At 33.5% G+C, this 23,133-nt stretch overlaps 2 protein-coding genes and 1 long non-coding RNA gene across 8 annotated transcripts in view; 1 reads left to right on the top strand and 2 right to left on the bottom strand.

The window, feature by feature from the left end:
• Nucleotides 1-14,484, bottom strand: part of LOC106678459 (solute carrier family 22 member 2) — a 23,012-nt gene extending 8,528 nt beyond the window's left edge. For 2 of the 5 annotated variants that reach the window (XM_014416993.2, XM_014416972.2), the window contains exons 1-6: nt 14,248-14,484; nt 12,846-13,018; nt 12,563-12,761; nt 9,969-10,118; nt 5,056-5,159; nt 4,821-4,975 (exon numbers count right to left, since the gene is read on the bottom strand). In XM_014416993.2, the coding sequence (XP_014272479.1) occupies nt 4,821-4,975; nt 5,056-5,159; nt 9,969-10,118; nt 12,563-12,761; nt 12,846-12,994 (757 nt within the window). In that variant the 5' untranslated portion in view covers nt 12,995-13,018; nt 14,248-14,484. Of the gene's footprint in view, nt 1-4,820; nt 4,976-5,055; nt 5,160-9,968; nt 10,119-12,562; nt 12,762-12,841; nt 13,019-13,774; nt 13,939-13,992; nt 14,085-14,247 lie in introns of those variants that run through there. The other 3 variants (XM_014416986.2, XM_014416978.2, XM_067049884.1) reach the window with 3 other exon arrangements.
• A 237-nt stretch (nt 14,485-14,721) lies between these two features.
• Nucleotides 14,722-15,453, top strand: LOC106678528 (uncharacterized). The gene is made up of 2 exons (XR_001342784.2): nt 14,722-14,893; nt 15,043-15,453. It is a non-coding gene; the product is annotated as an uncharacterized lncRNA (long non-coding RNA).
• A 2,855-nt stretch (nt 15,454-18,308) lies between these two features.
• LOC106678761 (transmembrane protein 87B) overlaps nt 18,309-23,133 on the bottom strand; it is a 23,228-nt gene continuing 18,403 nt past the window's right edge. For both annotated transcript variants that reach the window (XM_067049885.1, XM_014417506.3), the window contains exons 14-15: nt 21,030-21,057; nt 18,309-18,953 (exon numbers count right to left, since the gene is read on the bottom strand). In XM_067049885.1, coding sequence (XP_066905986.1) covers nt 18,912-18,953; nt 21,030-21,057 — 70 coding nt within the window. In that variant the 3' untranslated portion in view covers nt 18,309-18,911. The remainder of the gene's footprint in view (nt 18,954-21,029; nt 21,058-23,133) is intronic.

Consider the following 23,133-nt stretch of genomic DNA (forward strand, 5'->3'; position numbering starts at 1 on the left):
TAAGGTTTATGTAACCATCAATATAGGTTATACCATCAATATAGTAAGGTTTATGTAACCATCAATATAGGTTATACCATCAATATAGTAAGGTTTATGTAACCATCAATTTAGTAATTTCTGAAAAAAATAACCTTCAAACTTTATACAAGTTTATTCTCCAATTGGATAATATTTTGGACATTAACCATTCAGTTTCAAATTCAGTCATAGAGATCATTAATTAAATGTTATCAATAATTTGTATAAATCTATTGTGGAGATATTTCTATATCTATGGGGATGGTGGAAATGTGTATTGTTACCAAGAAGAAAATATGGACACTATTATAAACATAGAAATGAGATTAATTTTTATTAATATATTCTTGTTTGAGAGTGGTTTAGTTTATTTAAAAACAAATTTGATCCTTTTTTTTCTTAACTTTATTCTTCACAAACCCTCCAACGTTTCGACCCTCAGGCCATTCTCAAGGATACCTTCATTTTGATGTCATTTTCTTTTTTAAAATCTTAAAAATGCAGGCTAATTGCCTTTGTCCCATATAACTTTTTCTATATAATTCCTTCTTAAATTTAAAACTTTTACAATCCACTTCTCTTCTTTCTTTCATTTACATTGGAACACAGGTTCTGTTTTAAGGTTGCAAATGTAAATGAAAGATAGAAGAGAAGTGGATTGTAAAAGTTTTAAATTTAAGAAGGAATTATATAGAAAAAGTTATATGGGACAAAGGCAATTAGCCTGCATTTTTAAGATTTTAAAAAAGAAAATGACATCAAAATGAAGGTATCCTTGAGAATGACCTGAGGGTCGAAACGTTAGAGGGTTTGTAAAGAATAAAGTTAAGAAAAAAAGGATCAAATTTGTTTTTAAATAGAAATGAGAACAAAGAATTTATTAAATATTGTGAGATTATATAAAAAGGAAGGTTTAATTATTGTGTCGTAATTAAATGTTTTGATGAATAAGAGTTTAAGACTTGAGTTATAACTATTTACAATTTATGATTGATTTCTTTATTAAATTATTTTATTACATACAGATGATTGGCCATATCTGAATCAAAAGGAGATGGAATGTCCTTCAGGTCAGTGCTGTTGTCAAGAACAACAAAAATTTAAATAAAAGAACAACAAAAATTTTCTTTACCCTTTCTTTATTACTCTTACCCCTTATTTTCTCCATTTTCCTTACCCCCGTTAAAATTTTGTTCACTATATTATTATTGGTGTTTTCAGATTTTTTTTTTTTTCTATTCATTTCTTAGTATACTTTACTTATATTTTGCCTCTTTATCAATTATTATTGTTACATATATTTTCTTCCTCTCTATTTTCATTTTCTTTCCATATTTCAATTTTTAAATTATTAATAACTAATATGTTCATACTTCTTTGCATTATATAACTTCATTTTTATTTCATTTCCTTAATTATGTTATTTTACCCACTTTTTCAATTATCTATGTATACATTTTATTTCTCGCTTCTCTCATCACTTCATTTTATTAATTCTATTTTGTAAAATTATTCATTTTATGTGTAAAATTATTCTGTTTATACTTTTTTTTTTATTTTTCTATACCTACTGTGGTTGTTCTCTTATTATGTTTTTAGCCCTGAAGAAGGCTAGAAACTCTAGCCGAAACATTGGCACAATAAAATAGGTTAATCCAACTTATTTGTGTTTATCTTTGACTGCACCCCCAACCATCTTCTCCTCGTTCATCATCCACAGTCAACTATCTCTCGTAATTATAACAACAAAAATAGTTTTCAACTACTTTATTGCTTTCAATTGTTTTCAATTACTTTACAATTAATGGCCAATGTTTAAACCCACAGCGCAGGTCTTTATCAGGATTGTGTGATAGATGGAGGTGTGCGCTAAAAAACAAAGGAATTTGGATTGATTTAAATTCAATATTGGTTACTACAGCTTTTGAAAGATCTTTCCTTATTGGATCCTGTTTGTTAAGGAATTAGATTAATACCCTCATTGATTATACAACGGTCTGGCAAAGGGTACAAATTTCATTTTCGTTCTTTATCGCATATACTGTTTTTTTATTATTATTAATTTATGTTATAAAATCAATACAATAAAGTATTTTTCAATGTGTAATTTTAACTAAAGACAATAATTTATAACAATCAGTTGTGTTCATTAAATCCATATACATCCTCAAATACAGCAATAGCAAAGCATAGTCCGGCTCAGCTAGTTATTATAGAAAAGGAAGATGGTTCGGGAGCAGTCATAATAACTCAAATAGTGACTAAAGTATTCATTATGAGCCAACGTTTCGTCCCTCTTTGCAGGGCTTCTCTTCATTCAGAAAGTTTTGGCTCACAATAAACAGTTTTATTACAATTTGAGATATTTTGACCTATCCCGAACCATCTTCCTTTTAATGAGGTGTAGATAGTTGACCATAGATTAATGCTTGAATAAGTTTGTCCGGGGGTGTGGTCAGCAAAGAACAACACAAATAAACAAAACCATATTTATTTATTTTATGCCGACGTTTCGACCTCAGTTTCATTGTTTGTCATAATGTTCAATTTGTAGATTCCATTTATTTATTTAATTTTTCAATTTTTTAGACACTACTTGCATATCTTATATTATACATATCTTCTTACCTACATGATATTATATTTCATCTGTCACTGTTTTCAATTTACTATCATACAATTCCACAAGTATCAATCAATTAAAATTTTGTACTATTCAATTATCAGTTATCATTTTTTATCATTCATGATTTAATTCAATATTTTATATAATTCTAAATTTGTTTGTATACTATTCCTTTTCAATTTTATGTTACTCTAAATGTTGTTGTTATCTCTTTTGTTCTATAGCCCTGATGAAGACCTGAAACTCAGGTCGAAAAGTCGGCATAAAATAAATAAATATGGTTTTCTTTATTTATGTTGTTCTTTGCTGACCGCACCCCCCGACAAACTTCTTCAAGCATATTCCTTATATATATCGCATACAGCCGTAGCGACACCGCTACCTGCTGGTCTAGACTATAAATATTACAGCCGCCGAAACCGCTATGGCCCGGCATGACGTAACCTACCAGCTAACATGTGAACTACCACTGTTGGCGGTGAAGCAAACGCCGTATGCTTTTTACCATTCATTATAAATACCCTAATTGTAACATGTAACAACTATATATAAGAAATAATAATATATACAAGTGTAACATTAGAACTAATAAAGATTCCAATAGAATCTGCTGATCCACTGAAAGCTAACGTCTTACACGTAGTACCACTCGATGGCGTTTAATAGCCCAGAGACTTAAAAAAGTCAAAATTTGAAGGCCTCAGAGTGTTTACCAGCGGAACGGCCCCTCCCCGTTCCAATAATCCACCGGCGTAAGCCAACTATGACAACAACCTTAATTGGAATCTTCACCTACCTTTAACGCCAAAAGGCAATCCAAGGTATCCTCATAGCCTCCTGCACATATGGCATACCTCACCATATGTACGTATGAACCACTAATTTTAAATTTATTTTTAAAGCCTCAGTATGAAATCGCTCGAAACACTTCCTTAGAAGGAAGAGGATAACAATTTACATTATAGGAACAATACATTGTAGTATTAAATTTTTGGTCGAAGAATGGTGTCGAAATTGGAGGACAAAAATAAATCCCAACAAATCACATTTACTCTTCATCGTAAACCTGCCGACTGCCCTACAGTATATTTTAATAATGTGGCTCTTACCCCTGTAGAACAGATTCGTTATCTTGGACTACATCTTGACAAATGACTAACCTGGAATCCTCACACAAGACAGAAAGACACGAAACTGCACGCAGATTCCGACTATTACAACACTTACTAGGCAAACGGTCTAAACTTCCAACTCATTACAAAAGACTGATCTACATGACAATAATAAGGCTCATCTGGGCATACGGAGTTGAGCTTTGGGGCTCCACTAAACCTTCATATTCCTCTCGTATCCAATCTTTACAATCCAAAATCCTTCGTAAAATCCTCAATGCTCCCTATTTTGTTACTAATAAAACCATCCATAAAGACCTAAATGTTCCTTATGTAACCGATCTAGCCCGAACCCGATATTATTCCTTCCATAATAAACTCCCTAACTAACCAAACCCACTCGTTTCTAACCTTGCTTCCTCTTCCATTCCTGGCAATCCTCCGAGTTGCCTGAAAAGAAGATGGCCTCGTGACCTTATATTGTAAACTGTTTTTAGAGTTCTACTACTGGGTAGTTTCTCTACATCCTGTATCATATCATTATGTCATTATGATCAAATTTACTGGTTGTATTTTTTTATACAGTTGTAAATATCAATAAATAAATGAAATTAAAAAAATTGGAAATGTATATTGACTTTTATTTCTCTGCCTTAGCTCGGTATCTTCTCCTTGAACTACCTATTAACCTTTCGTAGGATCCGGTGGTTGGTTACTCTCCGGGCTTACATATCCCTTCGTACCTACAGGAATAGCACCCTACAGGACGAGGTTACCATCCTTAGAGAACTTACTGATGGCACTCATATGTCTCATTCTATCTTATCACCTCCTAATTAACTACCTTACCTATTATCTAGGCCTTCTGGTCAAGAGTACATAACATAATCAATTGGAGTCAGATCTTCCTCACACGTTCGATCAATGATCTTCCAACTACAGGTTTCGATAACAACTAATTTATCATATAACTTGATGCAACTTCAGCACTATCTATCTATCACAGCAATCTTGATAAAATACGAGATAATACAAATAAAGTTTAATGTTACCAAACCTACATAGAATAACATTGGCGAAAATGTTGCCCGTTGTGACGAAGCCCTGTATCGTTCTCAACACCAAGTACGCCCAGTACCACGGGGTGATGGCGGTCAAGAAGCTGACCATCGCCTGCACGCCTTGTGATATAAGTAGAAGCTTCCTACGACCAATCCTGTCTGAGGAAACAATAACTAATTAAGTGTCTAAGATTAATGAGTTATAAGGTAAATTGATTAGATTGAATCCTTATACTTGTCAATATAGTAGCCCGTCAGTACGCTACCGATACAGCCACCAACTGCAAACAAGGACTCCGCCAAGCTAGTAGGAGATATTTTCACACAGGGCAACTTCCACTGAAAAGTTTAATTATATCAATGTATAAATTGGTATGTATGAGAGGCACCAGCTGGAGTTTTTGAACTTATAGTAGGTTTTTTTTTCTTCTTTTTTTCCTTATGGTTTTTGTTTTATGTACATCTCCTGTACTTTTTTAACTTTATATTTTACGTATTCTTAAAAAATGTTTACTCTTGCCATTGTTACTTATTTTTATTCTTATCATTGTTTATTCAAGTTTATTTTATACTGATACTATTTTATGTCTTCCTTCCTTTTATTTATATGTAATTTCTCATCACTTTATTTTTACATAATATTTATCCTAGCTTAAATTACCTTATTGTTGTAATATTCTCAGTTTTCTTTTTTTTGTATTTTTTTTGCCCTGATGAAGCCCTGCAAAATGGGGCGAAACGTCGGACATTAAAATAGATTTAAACCATTTGTTCTTCTTTTTTTGACCGCAGCCCTGACCATCTACTTATATTTAAAGTAGCTTCTTTTGTCGGCATGCCAAAGGAGCCGCCTGGGCGAGTCAATGACCCGATCGGCAAAACATTAAAAGTAATGTATAGAGATATGTAGATACAAGAGGTGGCCTGGGGCATGCACCATTTGGGACGGTAAACCGCGTACCTAAACAACTCTTATCTCACACCTGGGCACCCTAAAAATCTCGAGAAAATGCAACGACCTCTGTCAAAGAAGGAAGCCGCCTTAATTTGAAGTTGAAAGGGAGGAAAAAGACCGACTTTCCCCGAAGGGCCTTGGACCCCCTCTGAAGGGTAAGTAAAAGAGTGGGAGCATAGAAGGACCAATGAGAAGAACGGAGATTGGAAGTGGGGAGGAATTATAAGTAGAGGGGAGAGAAAAAGTAAAAAGAGTAGGAGGAGAGAGGAAAGACAGTCTGGGAAGAGAAGAGTCCTTGAAGACGGTTGAAAGGCAGTTGGCAAGAGACTTTGCAGGGAAGAGAGTTGGCAGACAGTTCCACAGGAAACGGTTGAGAGGCAGAGGAAGGACGGTGGAGAGCGACTGTGACCAGTTGGAGGCCAGACCAGAGGAGGAAGTCACACATCGCAGGGATTCAACAGCGGCCGCCAGCAAAGGGTCGAATGACGCGGGACCGCATAATCCACTCCGCTACTACCACCAAGATTGACAAGCGTAAAAAAAAACAAGACTTTTTCCGTTGTAATTTGAATGGCAATAATAACTTAGAGTCAGTATAAATATCAAAGAACCCAACTGGTACTTCTCAATTCATAATATAACAATTAAAGAATAAGTAAACAGGTCTACCACGCTCTCTCATAATATTATTCTTACTAGTGTATATATAATTGTAAATATAAAATATGTAACAAAGACTTTACTATAAAATTAAGAATCCCTTACCATAGTAAATTGGTAAACACGATACCGTTGGAGAAGAACTCCAATAATTAATTATAGATATTCATATCTAGCATTCCATGGCGAGGGGGCCTATGGTCTCTAGTGTTTGAATTAAATATAGCGCATACTTTTTCAGTCGGTTGCCATCAGGAAGATACATAATACAAATACATGAATAAATTCAATATAATATGTGTACGGGGAACTCCTAGTCGAGGCTTAGAACACCCGAAGCCCCACGGCAAAATATAGACTTAATTTTTCATTAATCCATTATATAATATGAGAAGATAGTCGGGGGTAGTGGGCCGTTTGTAGCTGAGGGAGTTGAGGCGTAGGTTTGTTAACCTTGGAACTGCAGCGGCGCCGGTTCGAATCCGGCCTGAGGGTTGACTATTACTTTTCAAGAATTGAAATCTTGACCCCCCCCCCACTATGGTTTGTATAGAGTGGTACCCCGCAGATTCTCCACTCCCTCCCCCCACGGTATGTCAGAAATGACCAGAAAGGGATCATATAAAAATAAGAGATAGTCGTGAATGCGGCCAAAATCCACTGTTCTTGAGAGCCGGGAAAGAATTCGATAATACCTCATTATATTATTAGGCACTTGCTGATAGATCTAGTCCGGCTACACTTGCTGAATAAACAACCTACACACTGGTTTAGTGTATATAACAATTAAAGGCATAAAAAATAGTTTAAAAACCCGTATGTACATGACAATTTGTAGTAATTCAAAAAACTATCGTAGTCTCTGTCACGGTGTAACTGTAAAATAAGTGTCATGACAGCTATTTACCCTTGTACTACGTTTGACTTGATAATGGACCAGTACCTGTACATGACAGCGAACTCTCGCATCTAATCTACTGCGATGGATATGTAAAGATTGTTCTCATATTAGACCATAATGATAAAGCTTCAATGTGCACTTGGAGGAAGTAGCATAATGGAGAGGGCAAGTCGCCATTAAAATTGAAGCCTAAAAGGCGGACCTTATGGGCAAAGTGGGCGTGTCAGAAATAAGGGCCCTATCGCGGGTAGGCTCTGTATCTCTCTACATTACAGTTCTTGAGTTATTCTTTCTGGAGAACAGATCAGTTTTTCTTATAGATTAATCTAATTATTGAAAATAATATTTACTCAGTTTTTATTCAGATATTTGCGATTAAATTAACGGTTTTAGAGATAATTACATAAATAGGAGAAATTTATATTTACATCAACGTAAATCTGGGTTTAGTTAACGTAAAGTTAGGCGTGGTCAACCTTTCTTTTCGAAGGAGAATATGATGTTTTATTTATTTATTTTTTTATTATATTTTAATGGCATTGGAATTATCCTTACATCCAGTTTTTAATGTATTCCCATTATTTATTATTTACAAACTAAATATATTTATTTATTGAATATAAGTACTGCATGGTATTTCCTATTTCTTCAGGATTGTTAGATGCTAACAGTTTCTTATATATATAGTCATTACTTTATGGATTTAGAAAATTTGGTAATCTTTTCCTTTGATTTTGATAAACAGGGCATTCCAAAATTATATGTTGTAGGGTTTCTTTTAGATTACATTTATCGAATTTCGCAGAATTTTTTACTCCAATTCTTCGAAGGTATACTTTACATAATCCGTGGTTTGTTCTAAGTCTAGAAAAATCTTTACTATATCCTTATGGACGTGACGGACGTGCGGGATGGGGCGCAGGTCCCAGTGCGCTCGGTTCGAAATGTTGTGGGTTCGATTCACACCTGGGGCAGTTAACATTCATTTTTCGGCGGTCCCGAAGAATAAATCTTGACAATCCCACCTTGGTTAGTGCGCGGCGGCAACCTAGGTAGCCGTCAGGAGTTGGCAAAAAGGCCCACTTGCCGGACTTGTTCCCCCCACCTAGTAACAGTACTATATACTTCAACAGATTCAATTCGAAAAACCAGGGCTTAGTCAGAATTTGCGGCACATTCCACTTATAAACTCTACCTGTGGAAGACTCTCGATAATGCTGGAACCATTTATCTAACATATTTTTAAAAAAATACGTAAAAGTATTCTTGAACTACATTAACAAGAATGTTATTTTTATCTAAATTTCTAATAATGAACTAAAACTATCAGTTATTATTATTTTCACTTGTTCTGTTTATGAACCTTAGATCTTATAATTAAAATATATAAATAGATGTGATGTTTGGTAATTTATATTTTACGGAGTATTCGTAAGTAATTGTTTGTAAACTGCAGAGTCAGTATTGTCTCTTGTTTTTGATCCGTCTGTGTAATTATTAGTATGATGAGACCAATTTTCTGTAATTAAAGTTTTAATATAAGCGTTAATCATAATAGATGATAACTAATTGATTTTATTGTTTATTATAATATTAATTGTTTCAAATAATATACCATAGTCGAGTGTGTATAAAGGTAATTTAGTACTGGAAAATAAATTAACTGTTGTTATTATTATTATGGCACTACACTGCCTGCAAGAACCCGTGCCTCCTCCACAACACCCAACCAATCTAGATGGTCTCTTGCTTTTTCCTTCCATCTCCCAACCTTCAAGAGCTTCAAATCCTCCTCCACATCGTCCAGCCATCTGATCCGGGGACGTCCTCTTTTCCGTCTTCCATCTGGTTTGCTATAAACCATCTTTTTGGGTATCCTTTCATCGGGCATCCTCTCAACGTGTCCTAACCATCTTAATCTTCCACTTTTAATTAACGCCACGATGCTGGGTTCCTCGCACAGTTTATCAGTTCCTCATTCCTCCTTCTTCTCCAAATTCCATTCTCCTAGGTAAGGAGCAGGATGGTGTAGAAGAAGTGGAAGCTCTTGAGAAGGAAGAAATTATAGAGATTATCAAATCATTGAGAAACCATAAGTCGCCAGGTCTTGACGAGATAACTCTAGAGATGATGAAATATGGAGGCAGTGATTCGTGGGAAGAAATTTATGATTTGATTTGGGAGATATAGAAGGTTGGACAAGAGCACCAATATGTCCTATACATAAGAAAGGAGACAAGCTGACATGCGATAATTATAGAGGCATTGCTTTACTAAGCACAACCTATAAAATACTGGCAGTGCTGCTACATAAAAGAGAGTCCGATTTCACGGAAAATATTATAGGAGAATATCAGGGAGTGTTCCGGCCCGGTAGATGGACAGTAGACCAGATATTCACCCTGAGGCAGGCAATGGAAAAGTGCTGAGTATAACGTAGACCTGCATCTGCTATTCGTGGACTTCAAACAAGCGTATGACAGTGTGGGCAGAAAGGACCTTTTAAAAGCCTTGGTAAAGGTAGGCATACCGAACAATATCAGTTAGCTGTTGATATTTTATAGGGTATGTTAAACTATCATGAAATTAAACTTAATTGCAAAATTAAAACTAATTAAAATCGAATTATTACCTCAGACACTATCGATTCTTTAGCATGCCCATACTCCCAATCTTTACAATCGACATCTGGTCCCATTATGGCCCAAGTTGAAGCGTCATCAGGATCAAGGTTAGGGTAATCAAGGTTTTTTATATGGCAAGGGTCGTAGCCACTTTCTTCCTGTTTATAGATAAGAAACTGATAATATTGATTAAATGATAATCATAAAAGTCAAAGAAGACTAGAAAATTGCTTAACAGTAAACAAAACCAGCTCGGCAACAAACTCATTTATACAGTAGCAACCTAACAGCAGAGAGGTGAACCATAATTGTTCGGTGTAGGTGAGGTAAAAGAAAACGAAAGAGGATAGAACATTTACAGAGAAAAGTATATTAAGAAAAATATTATAAAATATATGAAATAAATTTATTAAAAATTATGTTAGTTATTATTATCATATTTCTGTATCTTTATCTTATCATTTTTCATTTTTCGCTATATCTTTATGACTACTTCCTGTATGTATACGCGACGTATTTGAAATAGAAATATAGCCGTTAAACGGATGGCTACCTCCTCCCCACTCCTCCACGCTTCCACTTCATTGTTGCCTTCTGTTCAACCGTTCGCTTTGAACAGGTAGGTTGTCCTGACTTGTTCTTTGCTCATTTATTATCATTATTATTTTTTTTTTTAATTTACAATTATTCTTTTAAGACGTTTATTTAATCTCTACTTTCTTCTTTTTTATTTTACGTATTTTTTTAAAAAAATTTTACTCTTGCCATTGTTACTTATTTTTATTTTTATCATTGTTTATTCAAGTTTATTTTATATTGATACTATTTTATGTCTTGCTTCCTTTTATTTATATGTAATTTCTTATCACTTTATTTTTATATAATATTTATCCTAGCTTAAATTACCTTATTGTAATAATATTTTCAGTGTTTTTTTTTTATTTTTAGCCCTGATGAAGCCCCGCAAAGTGGGGCGAAATGTCGAAAAATAAATAATTGTAAACTATTTTTGTTTCTCTTTTGACCACAGCCCTGACCATCTTCTTATATTTAAAAATACTATAGATATAACAAAATAAAGACATTATATATTTATAGAATCATGGGACTCTATAACCAGAAACTCAATTAAATAAACATTAAAGATCTCCGGTCATAAAATCACTATCTCAGTTCAACAGAGTAACATCTCAAAAACGTTTGTTTTGAGATACGCATCTAATCTCAGCAATAAGGATAAGTACTATATAATAAAACACAGAATCACAGTAAAACATGTCATAAAATCGAACTAAAAAAAAAAATTTCGTAATTAGATCTTAAATAGATAGAAAACATAAAATCAAGGCCATCAATACTTGGGTCATACCAGCGCTAAGCTACAGCTTTGGTACATTACAGAGGCCAAATACCAGCCTACAAGAAATAGATCGTCTTGTAAGAACGACACTCACGCAAGAGGGGGTCCACCATCCCATATTATCCAAATCCAGACTTTATATATCCAGGAAAGAAGGAGGACGAGGACTCATAAATATTGAAGAAGCGTGCCGCAAGCAAGAATTACCTCTAAGACAATATTTCCATTCAAAAACAAATAGTGTTTATCAGGAAATCGTTACAATAGATTATGGTATGACTGCACTGAACCTGAGCAAAGCGGATGAACAGAACATTGTTTCAGAAAAGGAACGACTGGCGGAATGGAAAAGCAAGTCTCTGCATAGGAGATTCAACAGCCAACTGAACGAAGCCTCCATAGACAAAGAAAGATCAGTTGAATGGCTAAAAGCTGAAAGGCTATTCTCCGAGGCAGAGGGATTCGTGGTTGCGATCCAAGTTCAAGTTATTGCCACCAGATCATATAGGAAGCATGTGCTAAAAGACGCAACAGCACCGGATAAGAGTCGATTATGCTCAGTAACGCTCGAATCAATACAACATATCACTGGTGGATGTGGAGTGCTGACTGGGACTGAATATCTGCAGAAGCACAACAATGTGGCCAAAATTTTGCATCAGGCTCTGGTTGTGAAGTACAACTAATTGAATATAAGAGCCCATATTACAAGTACCACCCAAATAGACTCCTCCAAAAAGGTCCTCTCAAGCTCTATTGAGATGAATCAATAATTATGGGTCATACAGTACGCCATAATAAACCAGATATCCTCCTTATTGATCTAAGAAAAAAGAAAGCGGAACTTATTGATGTCGGAGTCCCAAACGATAATAATATAAGCTCTACTGGGGAAAAAAAACTAAAGAAATATCAGGAATTGGCGATTGAATTGAAGGAACTGTATCACTTGGAGGGAGTTACCACAACTCCAATCATAATATCCACCAATGACCTCGTACCAAAATCGACAGTGGTAGGCGTGAATGCTTTGGGAGTGCCTGTTGATGTACTAAGAGAGGCACAACAATCGGTTCTCTTAGACACAGCAAGTATAGTGCGAAAGGTTTTAAGTATTTGAAAAGATAAAATAAATAAATAAACAAAATATGAAGGTGGTTGGACTTCTAGGTTCCCCACCTCAGATACTCAACCCGCAATAGCGAGAAAAACTGAATAATAATAATAATTTATGATAGTTACAGTTGTCTTGTGAACCCCACTGATTTCCTTCCACTTCTCTACCGTAATATTTTGTAAATTATCGGGTCTCTTGCACCAAAAATCTCCCAAAAAGGCGCCTTCGAACTCGGAAACCATTAATTGAAAAACACATGGCAGATTGAAGAAGAACAACAAGAGTGTTATCAGGAACTGCCACCTTCCAAATTGTCCTAAAACGCTAAAAATAAATAAAATAAGTTATTAATATAGTAGTAAGCATTAATCGATTAAGAACAATTAATCGAAAACGGCCATTACAGACATTGTAAGAGGATCTTCTTCTGTTGCCTGATAGGAAGATACAGTCCTCCCTAAAATTTGCCCTCCTCTTACAAAGGCGTTTCCGAATTGAGTTTCGGCGTTTTTGGTGGGCACGGTCGCTTGGACTTCGGCCTCAACCGTCTTAGACATTTTCCCACGTCGCCAGACGAATACCTAAAACAGTCATGAAATAATACAGTCGACTCTGTTGCTTTTTAAAAAGCTATATCTCGAAAACTATTTAACGTAAATAACTCTATTAGGGCTAACATTTGAGCAAATTCACTCTTTTTTAAACGACGGTCTCTTAGGTTTTCTTGTGTTGTTCCTACTTTTTAAGATATAGAGCTCCGAATGAAAAATTAGTTGTTTTTATCGCTTTGAAACAGCCACCATTTTTTATACCCCCTATCTATACTTGGCAAACTCATCAATTTTGACTAGTAATTATACATAGTTTTCATTAAAGTAATCAAAAATTGGATTGAGATAACTGCCTTTTTTCTCCTCTTGGGCTCTTGTACTAAGAGGTGTGGCTCGAAAGAATCCATCAGGATGCCTCTGGACAACAATAAATGGCAGTATAGTTAGCAAGAGACAACGTGGGAGTCCAAAAACCAGATGGATAGACAAAGTGGAGGCTGGTTCGGGTGGCCGAAGATCTTTAATCATACGTTATTCAACTCATTAATAAAATAAATAAACAACAGCTTGGTTCATCTTATTCATTTGGACAGCCCTGATGAAGCCCTACAAAGTGGGGCGAAACGTTGGAAAATAAAATAGTTGTAAACTATTTTCGTTTCACTTTTGACCGCAACCCTGACCATCTTCCTATATAAAAATAAATAAACATTTTACATCTTGGTAACCTAGCAAAAAAAAAAATGGACGTTAATAATATTATATTAAAGATAATGTAGATGATACCTAATGCAGTAGTATACTGATTGGGTCAATTTATTTTCTTCTTTAAGACCATTTCATTTGAAGTTAGAAGGCATTTTAAGTCAAAAAAATTTTATTTTCCTCATTTCTTAAGACCTCTATTCTCTTCTATTACCTAGTCGTTCTTTATTGGTCATAAATGACCCAAATTCATTACGTCTTAAATAATTCTTAAGTTTAGAGAAATATTAATGGATTACCACATATTGCTGCTGTTAGAATAATGATACAACAGTAAAATTTTATTGAATTGACGTTAATTGTAGTGTAGGGATCAAAACTGCATTTACTAGAAATTTTCAAGTACAATAATTTCGATTAATAAACCACAAAAACAATAAAGTCAATTTAATTTTTTTTTCAGTTCCTTCATTATTCTACCAAAGCTGCAATATGTATTTTTATTGTATTAGAATTTATAATAAATTATTTTCAATAATATCTACTTTACTTACCTAATGGAATCTTCGCGTTTTTCCTTAACAGACGCTCTTAAGTTAAATTTCTTGACCGATTCATTTTCACGTAAGTTAGTTTGAACCAGGCAATGTGGAATAATTTTATCGTATAATAATATTTGTGCAGTATGTCAGGAAAACAACATCCACATTTATTTAACTAAATATTATACACAACCATAATAAAACTAAACAGTACAATGCAAAGCCGGTTAACCTACACTCAGTATGATCTGTTTAATTCAATGTGACCAACTTTTACACTATGCAAAAATATTAAAGGATTGAAAAATCACTTCTTTATTATAAATATTTTTTATATTTGCATTTTTTAATTTAATCACGGGGTGAATTCTCAAAATAAGGAAAGAAATAATAATGTTAACTGACTTTCCTATATTATTATATTATTTTTTATTTATTAAAACTATGCCAGGATGAGGTTATTAAATATTGAATCCACGAGGCAGAATTCATGTTTTATATTAAACTTTATCATATTATAGTAAACAAAATTATTTAATACGAAAAGCAATCATCCAAAAAGTGGAGTATAATAGCAGTAGGACTGGATTATGATTTGCACAAGAAGGGGCAAACCCCCCCCCCTTTCAAATTCAACTATATTATAACAGTATTTTAGGTAACATATCTCGAAGTACTAATCAACATTATATCATAATGTTAGTTAATTTCAATGAATTAACCGAAATCATAATATTTAATAAGCAAAAACAAATATATTTTACTTAACCTAAAAAAAGAAATTTCGATCTAAATTCTGTTTTATAGAACAAATGATCGTATCAGGGTCGGAAATTGTTTGAAGTGATAAATAAAATTCGAAAGAATTTTCCAGTTAGAGAAGGCAGCAATCTGTCTGAAGAAACATGAATAATTGGGAACTCACTGGATTTTACAAGGACACTCACCTCTAGAGGTTTATTAGACTGGAGCGACTTCGGTGGGCCTGACCTGTCCTCCGATGGCCGAAACATCCTAGAGGATACTAACTGAAACCTTCGTGGAAAAGGAAGAGTTGAATAAACCATATGAAAGACTCCTAGTTGGAATTCGTTTATGGAGAGCTGTGGCAATTGATTGCACCAGCTAGAAGACTTTTTGAGGAGGCCTTGTCTTGGTGATGGAGTGTAGCGCCTATGTGTATGTACCTACAAAAATAAACTGTTTATATGTCCTTGACTTTGCTTTCTGTTTTGGAACTAACTCCAATGGACACATGAATTATACCTACTGCTTTAATTGGAATCCAAACCAGGGTTAACAATTTCAATTTTTTAAAAATGATTTCCCGAGAAAAGTGAATTTTGAGCTAAAACATTTTAAGTTTTAAACTTCCTTAATAAAAAGTTTATAAATTAAGATATGGAGAAGATGGTCGAGGGGGGGGGGGACAAAAGGGTGCAGTCAGCAAATAAACAAAAAATAATTTATTCATGTTGAGGTTTCGACCAGAATTTCAGGTTTTCTTCAGGGCTAAAAAAACAACTATTATTCAGAGAAACATAAAAATAACCAACAAATTTGGAAATATACTAACAATAAATTAAATATACAATAGTTGATTAATAACCAAGGAAGTAGATTGTAGTAAACTGATAAAAATAAGAATAGTATTCAGATATAAGTTACTTATGTACTAATATAATATTATAGATGTAAGAGAATATGTATAAGATAAGATAAGTAAGTAGTGTCTAAAAAACTGAAAAACAATTTGAATCAACATAATGAACTGTATGAAAGAAAAAATAAATATATGATACATTGGGTTATATATGAATAATATTCATATTGTTATCAATCTACTATTATGGTTATTAATCAACTATTTTACATTCAATTCATTGTTATGTATATTTCCAAATTTGTTGGTTTATTTTTTTTTTTTTTTAATTTTTATGCTTCTCTGAATGATTGTTTTTATCCCTTTTTGTTTTTAAGTCCTGAAGAAGACCTGAAATTAAGGTCGAAACATCAGCATGAATAAATATTTTTTGTTTATTTGCTGACCGCACCCCCCCCCCCCCCACCAACCATCTTCTCCACATATTAATCTATGGTCAGCTATTAACATCTTGTTAATTAATTAAAATTAACACTAAAATTGACTTTCTTTTTAGCCCCTATCCTCAGGTGTCGGTAATAAACAGGATTTTATTTTTTTTTCAGTAGGCTCTACAGATCTTGTAAATGTTTGGACTACTGCTTTCCAGTTTGCTGTATGCAGCTCTTTTGCATCTTTGTTGATTCTGTCTATCCATCTGATTTTTTGCCTTCCAACCAATATGCAGTCCATTATACAAAGTCCAAGCTGTGTTACCATGTTAATACAGTCAGATTTTCCGAGGCTAGTAGCAGATTTTGTAATAAGTTCTTTTTTTTATGGGATTGGGTTATTAGACCTGCGCCCAACACCCAACTTAGACCTATGTGCTAGACACAGGGGTCGCTTTTATTGGCAATAAAGAAATGAGAGTCAGCCAGTCAGAGCCATTTTGTTTTCCCATATCTACTTTTCTGATTTTGCGTTTTATTGCACCTCCTGTACTTTTTTAACTGAAAAGTTGCATACATTTTTATTCATATCATTGTTTATTTTATTTCATCCTTCCTTTTATTTGTATATAATTTATTTTCACTTATTTTTTCATAATATTTACTTATTTCTACCTTCCCCTGCCTCATAAGCAATACAGGTGTGCAGCAGTAGTTCGATGTTACATATCCATCATCAAACTACTGCTAATAAATCAATTTACAATTTTAATGATTCATGTACATTTTCTTATACTCCAGGAGCTGGTCTTCTTCTTTAACGAAGATTGAAGTAGCTTGGTCCAATAATTGTTTTCCAGCCGTATACAAATCTTTATAAGGGTAGTTTTCATCGCTTACTAGCTGAGGGAAGTCGTTCTCTGTGAGGGCGTAGAGACCGGTTTCCCTCAACAATCTGGTATCAATGCATTACGCATCAAAGGCAGTACAGTCAATGATGATGTGCTCGGCAGTCTCCGGAACACCACAACTAGGGCATAGGGGGTCGATATCCAGCCCGTGGCCATGAAGCTTGGCCCGAAATCCCCCATGCCCCATGAGAAATTGAGAGAGCCGGATATGACCTACTTTGCTTCTCACTGAGACCAGTTAGTGGAAAAGTACATCCTCAAGGTAGATCCATTTAGGGCCCCACTGCTGGTTCCACCCTTCCATCATTTTCTTCTGGATGATGGATTTCTATTTTCTGGGGGTCTGCCCAATTTTCGCCCCGAGATTTTGTGGCAAATCTTCGGACCCTTCTTTATTGTGTGTATATTTCAACATGTCTTCTCACAGGAGGAGGTCGAGAGGAACCATATTCCTGCTAAGCTAATCCTACATTGATTTACCTTTTTTGTATCTTATTATCTTACTATTTCAAAATGTTCTTAGTTTTTTTGTATCTATTTAGCACTAATAAAGCCCTAAAAAGTGGGGCGAAACGTCAGATAATAAATAGTTGTGAACTATTTTTGTTATTTTTGACCGCAACGCTGATCATCTTCATATTTGAAATTATACGGTAAATTATCTATATATATATAATACAAATAGAACAAAACTTAAACTAAACTTAATTCACTAAAATATGAGCCCTAATAAAACCGTTTACGTTCAATAGTCTCCGAGATATACTTTTTTTAGAAAGTATCATTTCATAAAAAAAACTTAAAAATCAGTAGTTTGTGTATTTATTTTGGGAAATCTATATCATAGGAATCGTAAGAGCTACAGCTGTCTATTAGCATTCAAATTAAAGCTAGTGTTATGTACTATAAAGAAGTTTATGATGTTTAGCTTCATAGGGGTAATACTTTTTATGATTTGCATATGAATGTGCATTTTGCATATGAATGTGCATTTTGCATATGAAATTTTACCTGAACAACTAGAAATCAATTTATTTTAGCTATCATGAATAGTATTACACCTACAAAGATAAATGTCATGATCTACTTTCTGTATAGAAAATGAGGTAAATATTTTGAGTAAACATGTTTTAATTTCATAAAGTTCTTTTATTAAATAACCTTTCCTGTGAAAACTGACTTTTCGTATGAAACAACCTCACTTTAATAACACCTCCAAAACTGCCATTTCATGAGATTAAACTATTATAAAAAACAAAGAATATTTTTTCTTAAATAAAGGATACATTTTTTTTTCATATAGAAACAATGGAAAAAAAAAGTAATGAAAAAATCTTTTATTGATACTATAAAATAAAATACTGATAAATTATTATTGTATAGTACATTTTTCCACCAATCATACCTCCTAGTTTTAATACAATAACATTAATGATTTTTTTTTTTGTTATCTTCAAAACACAAACATACAACAAGGGATAAGATTTTAAAATCAACAATGAAGATCTTATAGTACTATTTAAGAAAAAAAAAATAATAAACTAAATTTTGGCACTCATTTAAACAGTAAACATCAAATAAATATGATTTAATGTGTGAAGTTGATGAAATACTAAACATTTGTAATAAGTACACACAAATAAAACACATCTTACATTTATAAAAAGAAAAAATAAATATATATATATCTTTAAGCTCTTATAAAAGTGGTAGACTAGAAGTAACAGGAAGTCACTGCATTTTCGAAAGTTCGAATTTGGTCGTCATTATTTCCTGAAAATAAATTCAAATTAACATTATCATAAGGATACTTTCTTTTTTTTTTGTTTGTTGAAAGTTTATTTATAGAAATAATTATAAAATATAATTTTAGCACAGCGGACCCTCCCAACTATATCCTCTGACCTACGATACAACTTTTATAAATGTGGCGTGTTGCTATATTTGCTATTTATCTAGATTATTTTTTAATAGAAAAGTATAAGTTTATAATTATGAGAGATAGTTGACCGTGGATGACGTACGAGGAGAAGATGGTTGGGGGTGCGGTCAAAGAGAAACACAAATAAGTTGTTGTAACTTATTTTATTGTGCCAATGTTTCGGCTAGAGTTTCTAGCCTTCTTCAGGGCTAAGAACAGAACAAGATAACAACCACAGTAAGTATAGAAAAAAGAAAAAAGAAAGTATAAACAGAATAACATAAAATGAATAATTTTACAAAATAGAATTAATAAAATGAAGTGATGAGAGAAGTGGGAAATAAAATGTATACATAGGTAATTGAAAAAGTGGGTAAAATAACATAATTAAGGAAATGAAGTTATATAATGCAAAGAAGTATGAACATATTAGTTATTAATAATTTACAAATTGAAATATGGAAAGAATAAGAAAATTGAGAGGAAGTAAATATATGTAACAATAATAATTGATAAAGAGGCAAAATATAAGTAAAGTACACCATAAGAAATTAATAGGAAAAAAAAATTGAAAACACCAATAATAATATAGTGAACATAACTTATAACGTGGGTAAGGAAAATGAAAAATAAGTTACAACAACTTATATGTGTTTCTCTTTGACCGCAACCATCTTTTCCTCGTATAACTTTATAAGTTCATTGAGAACCTTATGGTGGAGATTAGGCAGAGGAGAAATCCTGGGGAACGCCATAACCCTACTCAACTTCTTAACAAAAATGACGCTAAGGGATGGAGATTAGGCCAAGCCTCTTGAAGGCAACTTTACGTTGAAGTTAATAGAGATTTTGCACATTAATGTAATTATCTGTGATATTCATTTAATCGCAATGGTGAAGAGAATAGAAGTTGTAATAGACGTTATTACCAATAATTTGATATATCTATAATGAAAATATGTAAAGCTGTTTTTGAGAAATTTGTGCTTCTTTCTCTTTTCTGTTCAAACTCCTTTCAATGTGAATATTAGGTATCCCAAAAAATATTTATTTTTCTAAAAAGTATAAAATTGTATTAACTTGGTCAATTTTTTAATTAACGTTTTCTAGGAAAAATTAGTAGAAAATTGATTTTGTTTCCGGATAACCGTTAAAATATACAGTTTGATACAAATAAATAATTATTATCTTTTGACCGCACCCCTGAACATCTTCATAAGCTCAAATAAATAATTGTTTCTGATATAATGGAGAAAGTTATTTATTTAAAGAAAAAAAAGAAGTAAAAACAGTAAACATTATTTTTTACAATATTTAATGTTTACAACATAAAGTATGCTTTAAATAGCTCTCAAACTTTATTTTTTTTAATCCCCCACCTAGCTGTTTCTGGCATATGGTGTGTGACAAAAATTCTCAACTGTCAAATATGGTGTACCAGAGGCAACGCCTATCAAAGGTACAGACCCGCCTTCTGGCATCACTTGCCTTGGAAGCGTACCCCCCTCCCCTTTCATTATACTCCTTCCTCCAAGGGGAAATCATTTTCCCTATACGAGAGCACAAGAGGGTAAATTATTTCATCTCAATTTTTTATTAAAACGATATACAGTTAAGAGTTGATGACTATATCATTGGATATTATTATTTAAGAATATATTATCAACTTATATATATATTATTATTATTATTTGGCTTCTTACCTAACAGATTATGCTGTTGTATAATAAATAAAAAATAAATTTTTTAAAGGAAAATGAGAAACTAGCCCAGAAAGAAAAAGAAAAAAAAATCAGAAAACATCATTAATCGGCCAAAATAAGTTTCTTAAACATATTATGGAAACATCAAACTTTATTAATAAAACCAAATCAGTCAAAATAAATTATTTAGCAATTATTACTCTTCTTTAATATTTTATAACTTACCTCATCCGAGTCTAATATTGGCAGTGTCCTGTAAGAAAAAAAAAGAAAATGTTATTTTATTTAATGAATTTGATGTTGACAAACCACAAAACTCCTCAGCAATGTAACACAAACAGATCTATTTATATTGTAGTCCATTGGGTTCAACATATCATACACACTAGTCACTAATTTTATGTCACCTAGATATATACCCAAGTATAAAGAAACAATATTTTAGTTGAAAAAGTACATAGTATTAATTTATTGTATCTTTTCATATAAAGGTGTTTTTCCCACGATAAGTTTAATTTTTACTTTTGCTTACTTATATATGGCAGAGGAAAGTATAGAGATTGTGAAAAATTTTTGAATTCGAGTTTTCGACAGAAATACATTTTTTGAGAACCCTTAAGTTCAAAAAACGTAGTTTCCAAAACGGTCTGCATGTCCATTTGTGAACAACCTAGCGGAAAAATTAAAAGATGGTATATGCCTGGGATGTGATAGCAGCTTTTTTGCTAAAATCGACCGAACGGAAGTGGAACTTAATTCACATTTTTTTGATTTTCTGTAAAACAGCTCCAATGATTTTGCTAAAACTCTTTGTATCAATGAGCAATTAATAGTTCTTTAATTATAGGTCCTATCCTCATTGAAATAGTAAAACAGGGCTTTAACGATTATTTTCTTTAAAAAATTTCCACTAAAAAGTACCTTTACTTTTGTTTATTTGAAATAAATAACACATCCTTTGTGAGTGAACACGTGGCGTGAGTGGTACTGATGACTCTTTGTCGTATGCGTTTGTGACAATGGAAAAACTGATATTCAAGTAGCGATTAAGTACTTTGTAAAGAAAGGTATGAAAACAAAAGAAATTCATGCCGACTTTCAGAACACACTGGGGGACTCAGCTCCTTCATACTGTTGCCAAGTGGACCAGCGAGTTTAAATTTGGTTGGGAGAGCTTAGATGATGATCTGTGGCCAAAAAGTGCTACGGCCCCTTGGGCCCCCCCCCCCCCGGTATTTATCACAAAAGTGGATAAAAAGGTCATGGCGGATCGTCAACTAAACGTCCATGAGATTGCTGAAGCTGTAGGGATGTCATCTGAACAGGTATATCACATTTTAACCGAAGAATTGGGAATGAAAAAATTATCTGCAAGATGGGAGCTGCAGCTCTTGACATTGGACCATAAACGCACCAGATTGGAAATGTCCGAACAAAATCTGGCCCATTTTCAGCGCAACCAATAAGTTTTTTTGCACCAGTTTGTGACAGATGAAACTTGAGTCCACTACTACATCCCAGAGACAAAACAGCAGTCAAAGCAGGGGAAACATGCTGAGTTACCGCCACCAAAGAAAGCAAAGTCAGTACGTTTAGCCGGAAAGGTCATAGCCTCAGTTTTCTGGGATGCAAAAGGCATTTCGCTATAGATTATCTTCCTACTGGCCAAACAATTACAGGGCAATACTACGCAAGCCTCCTAGACCAACTACAGGAAAAGATACGCGAAAAAAGACCTAGTTTGGCAAGAAAAAAGTCATCTTTCATCAGGACAACACCCCCCCGCACACGAGTGGTATTGCCATGGCAAAACTTCAGGAACTGAGGAACGAATTGTTGCCACATCCACCTTATTCACCTGATTTGGCACCATCAGACTTTCACCTCTTCCCCAAGCTGAAAATTTTCCTAGGAGGACGGAGATTTCCTACAATGGAAGAACTGACAGCCGAATTGGAGAGGTATTTTGCAGACCTGGAGGAAACTCATTTTCGAGATGAGATCGAGGCATTGGAACATCGCTGGACCAAATGTATTAGTCTACAGACTAAGTTGAAAAATCAAAGCAGTTCCACTGAGGTAAGACACTTCTTTCTAGTACATTCCGAGAACTTTTGAAACCACCCTCGTACATAGCATATTTAACATTAGTAAAGAATAGTTTGTTTTGAAACCTACTACTATAAATAGTCACAGCATATAGTAATATAAATAATCACATTATATATATATTTTTAATTATATCCTAAAATTATACACATAATTTTTTTTTTAATATTTATTGTTTTTCCCCTTACATATTTTTTAAAAACTTTTTATCATTCTATAT

The sequence above is a fragment of the Halyomorpha halys genome, unplaced genomic scaffold, assembly GCF_000696795.3.
Source record: "Halyomorpha halys isolate HHAL.00 unplaced genomic scaffold, Hhal_1.1 Scaffold11.1, whole genome shotgun sequence".
NCBI classification, from domain to species: Eukaryota; Metazoa; Arthropoda; class Insecta; order Hemiptera; family Pentatomidae; genus Halyomorpha; species Halyomorpha halys.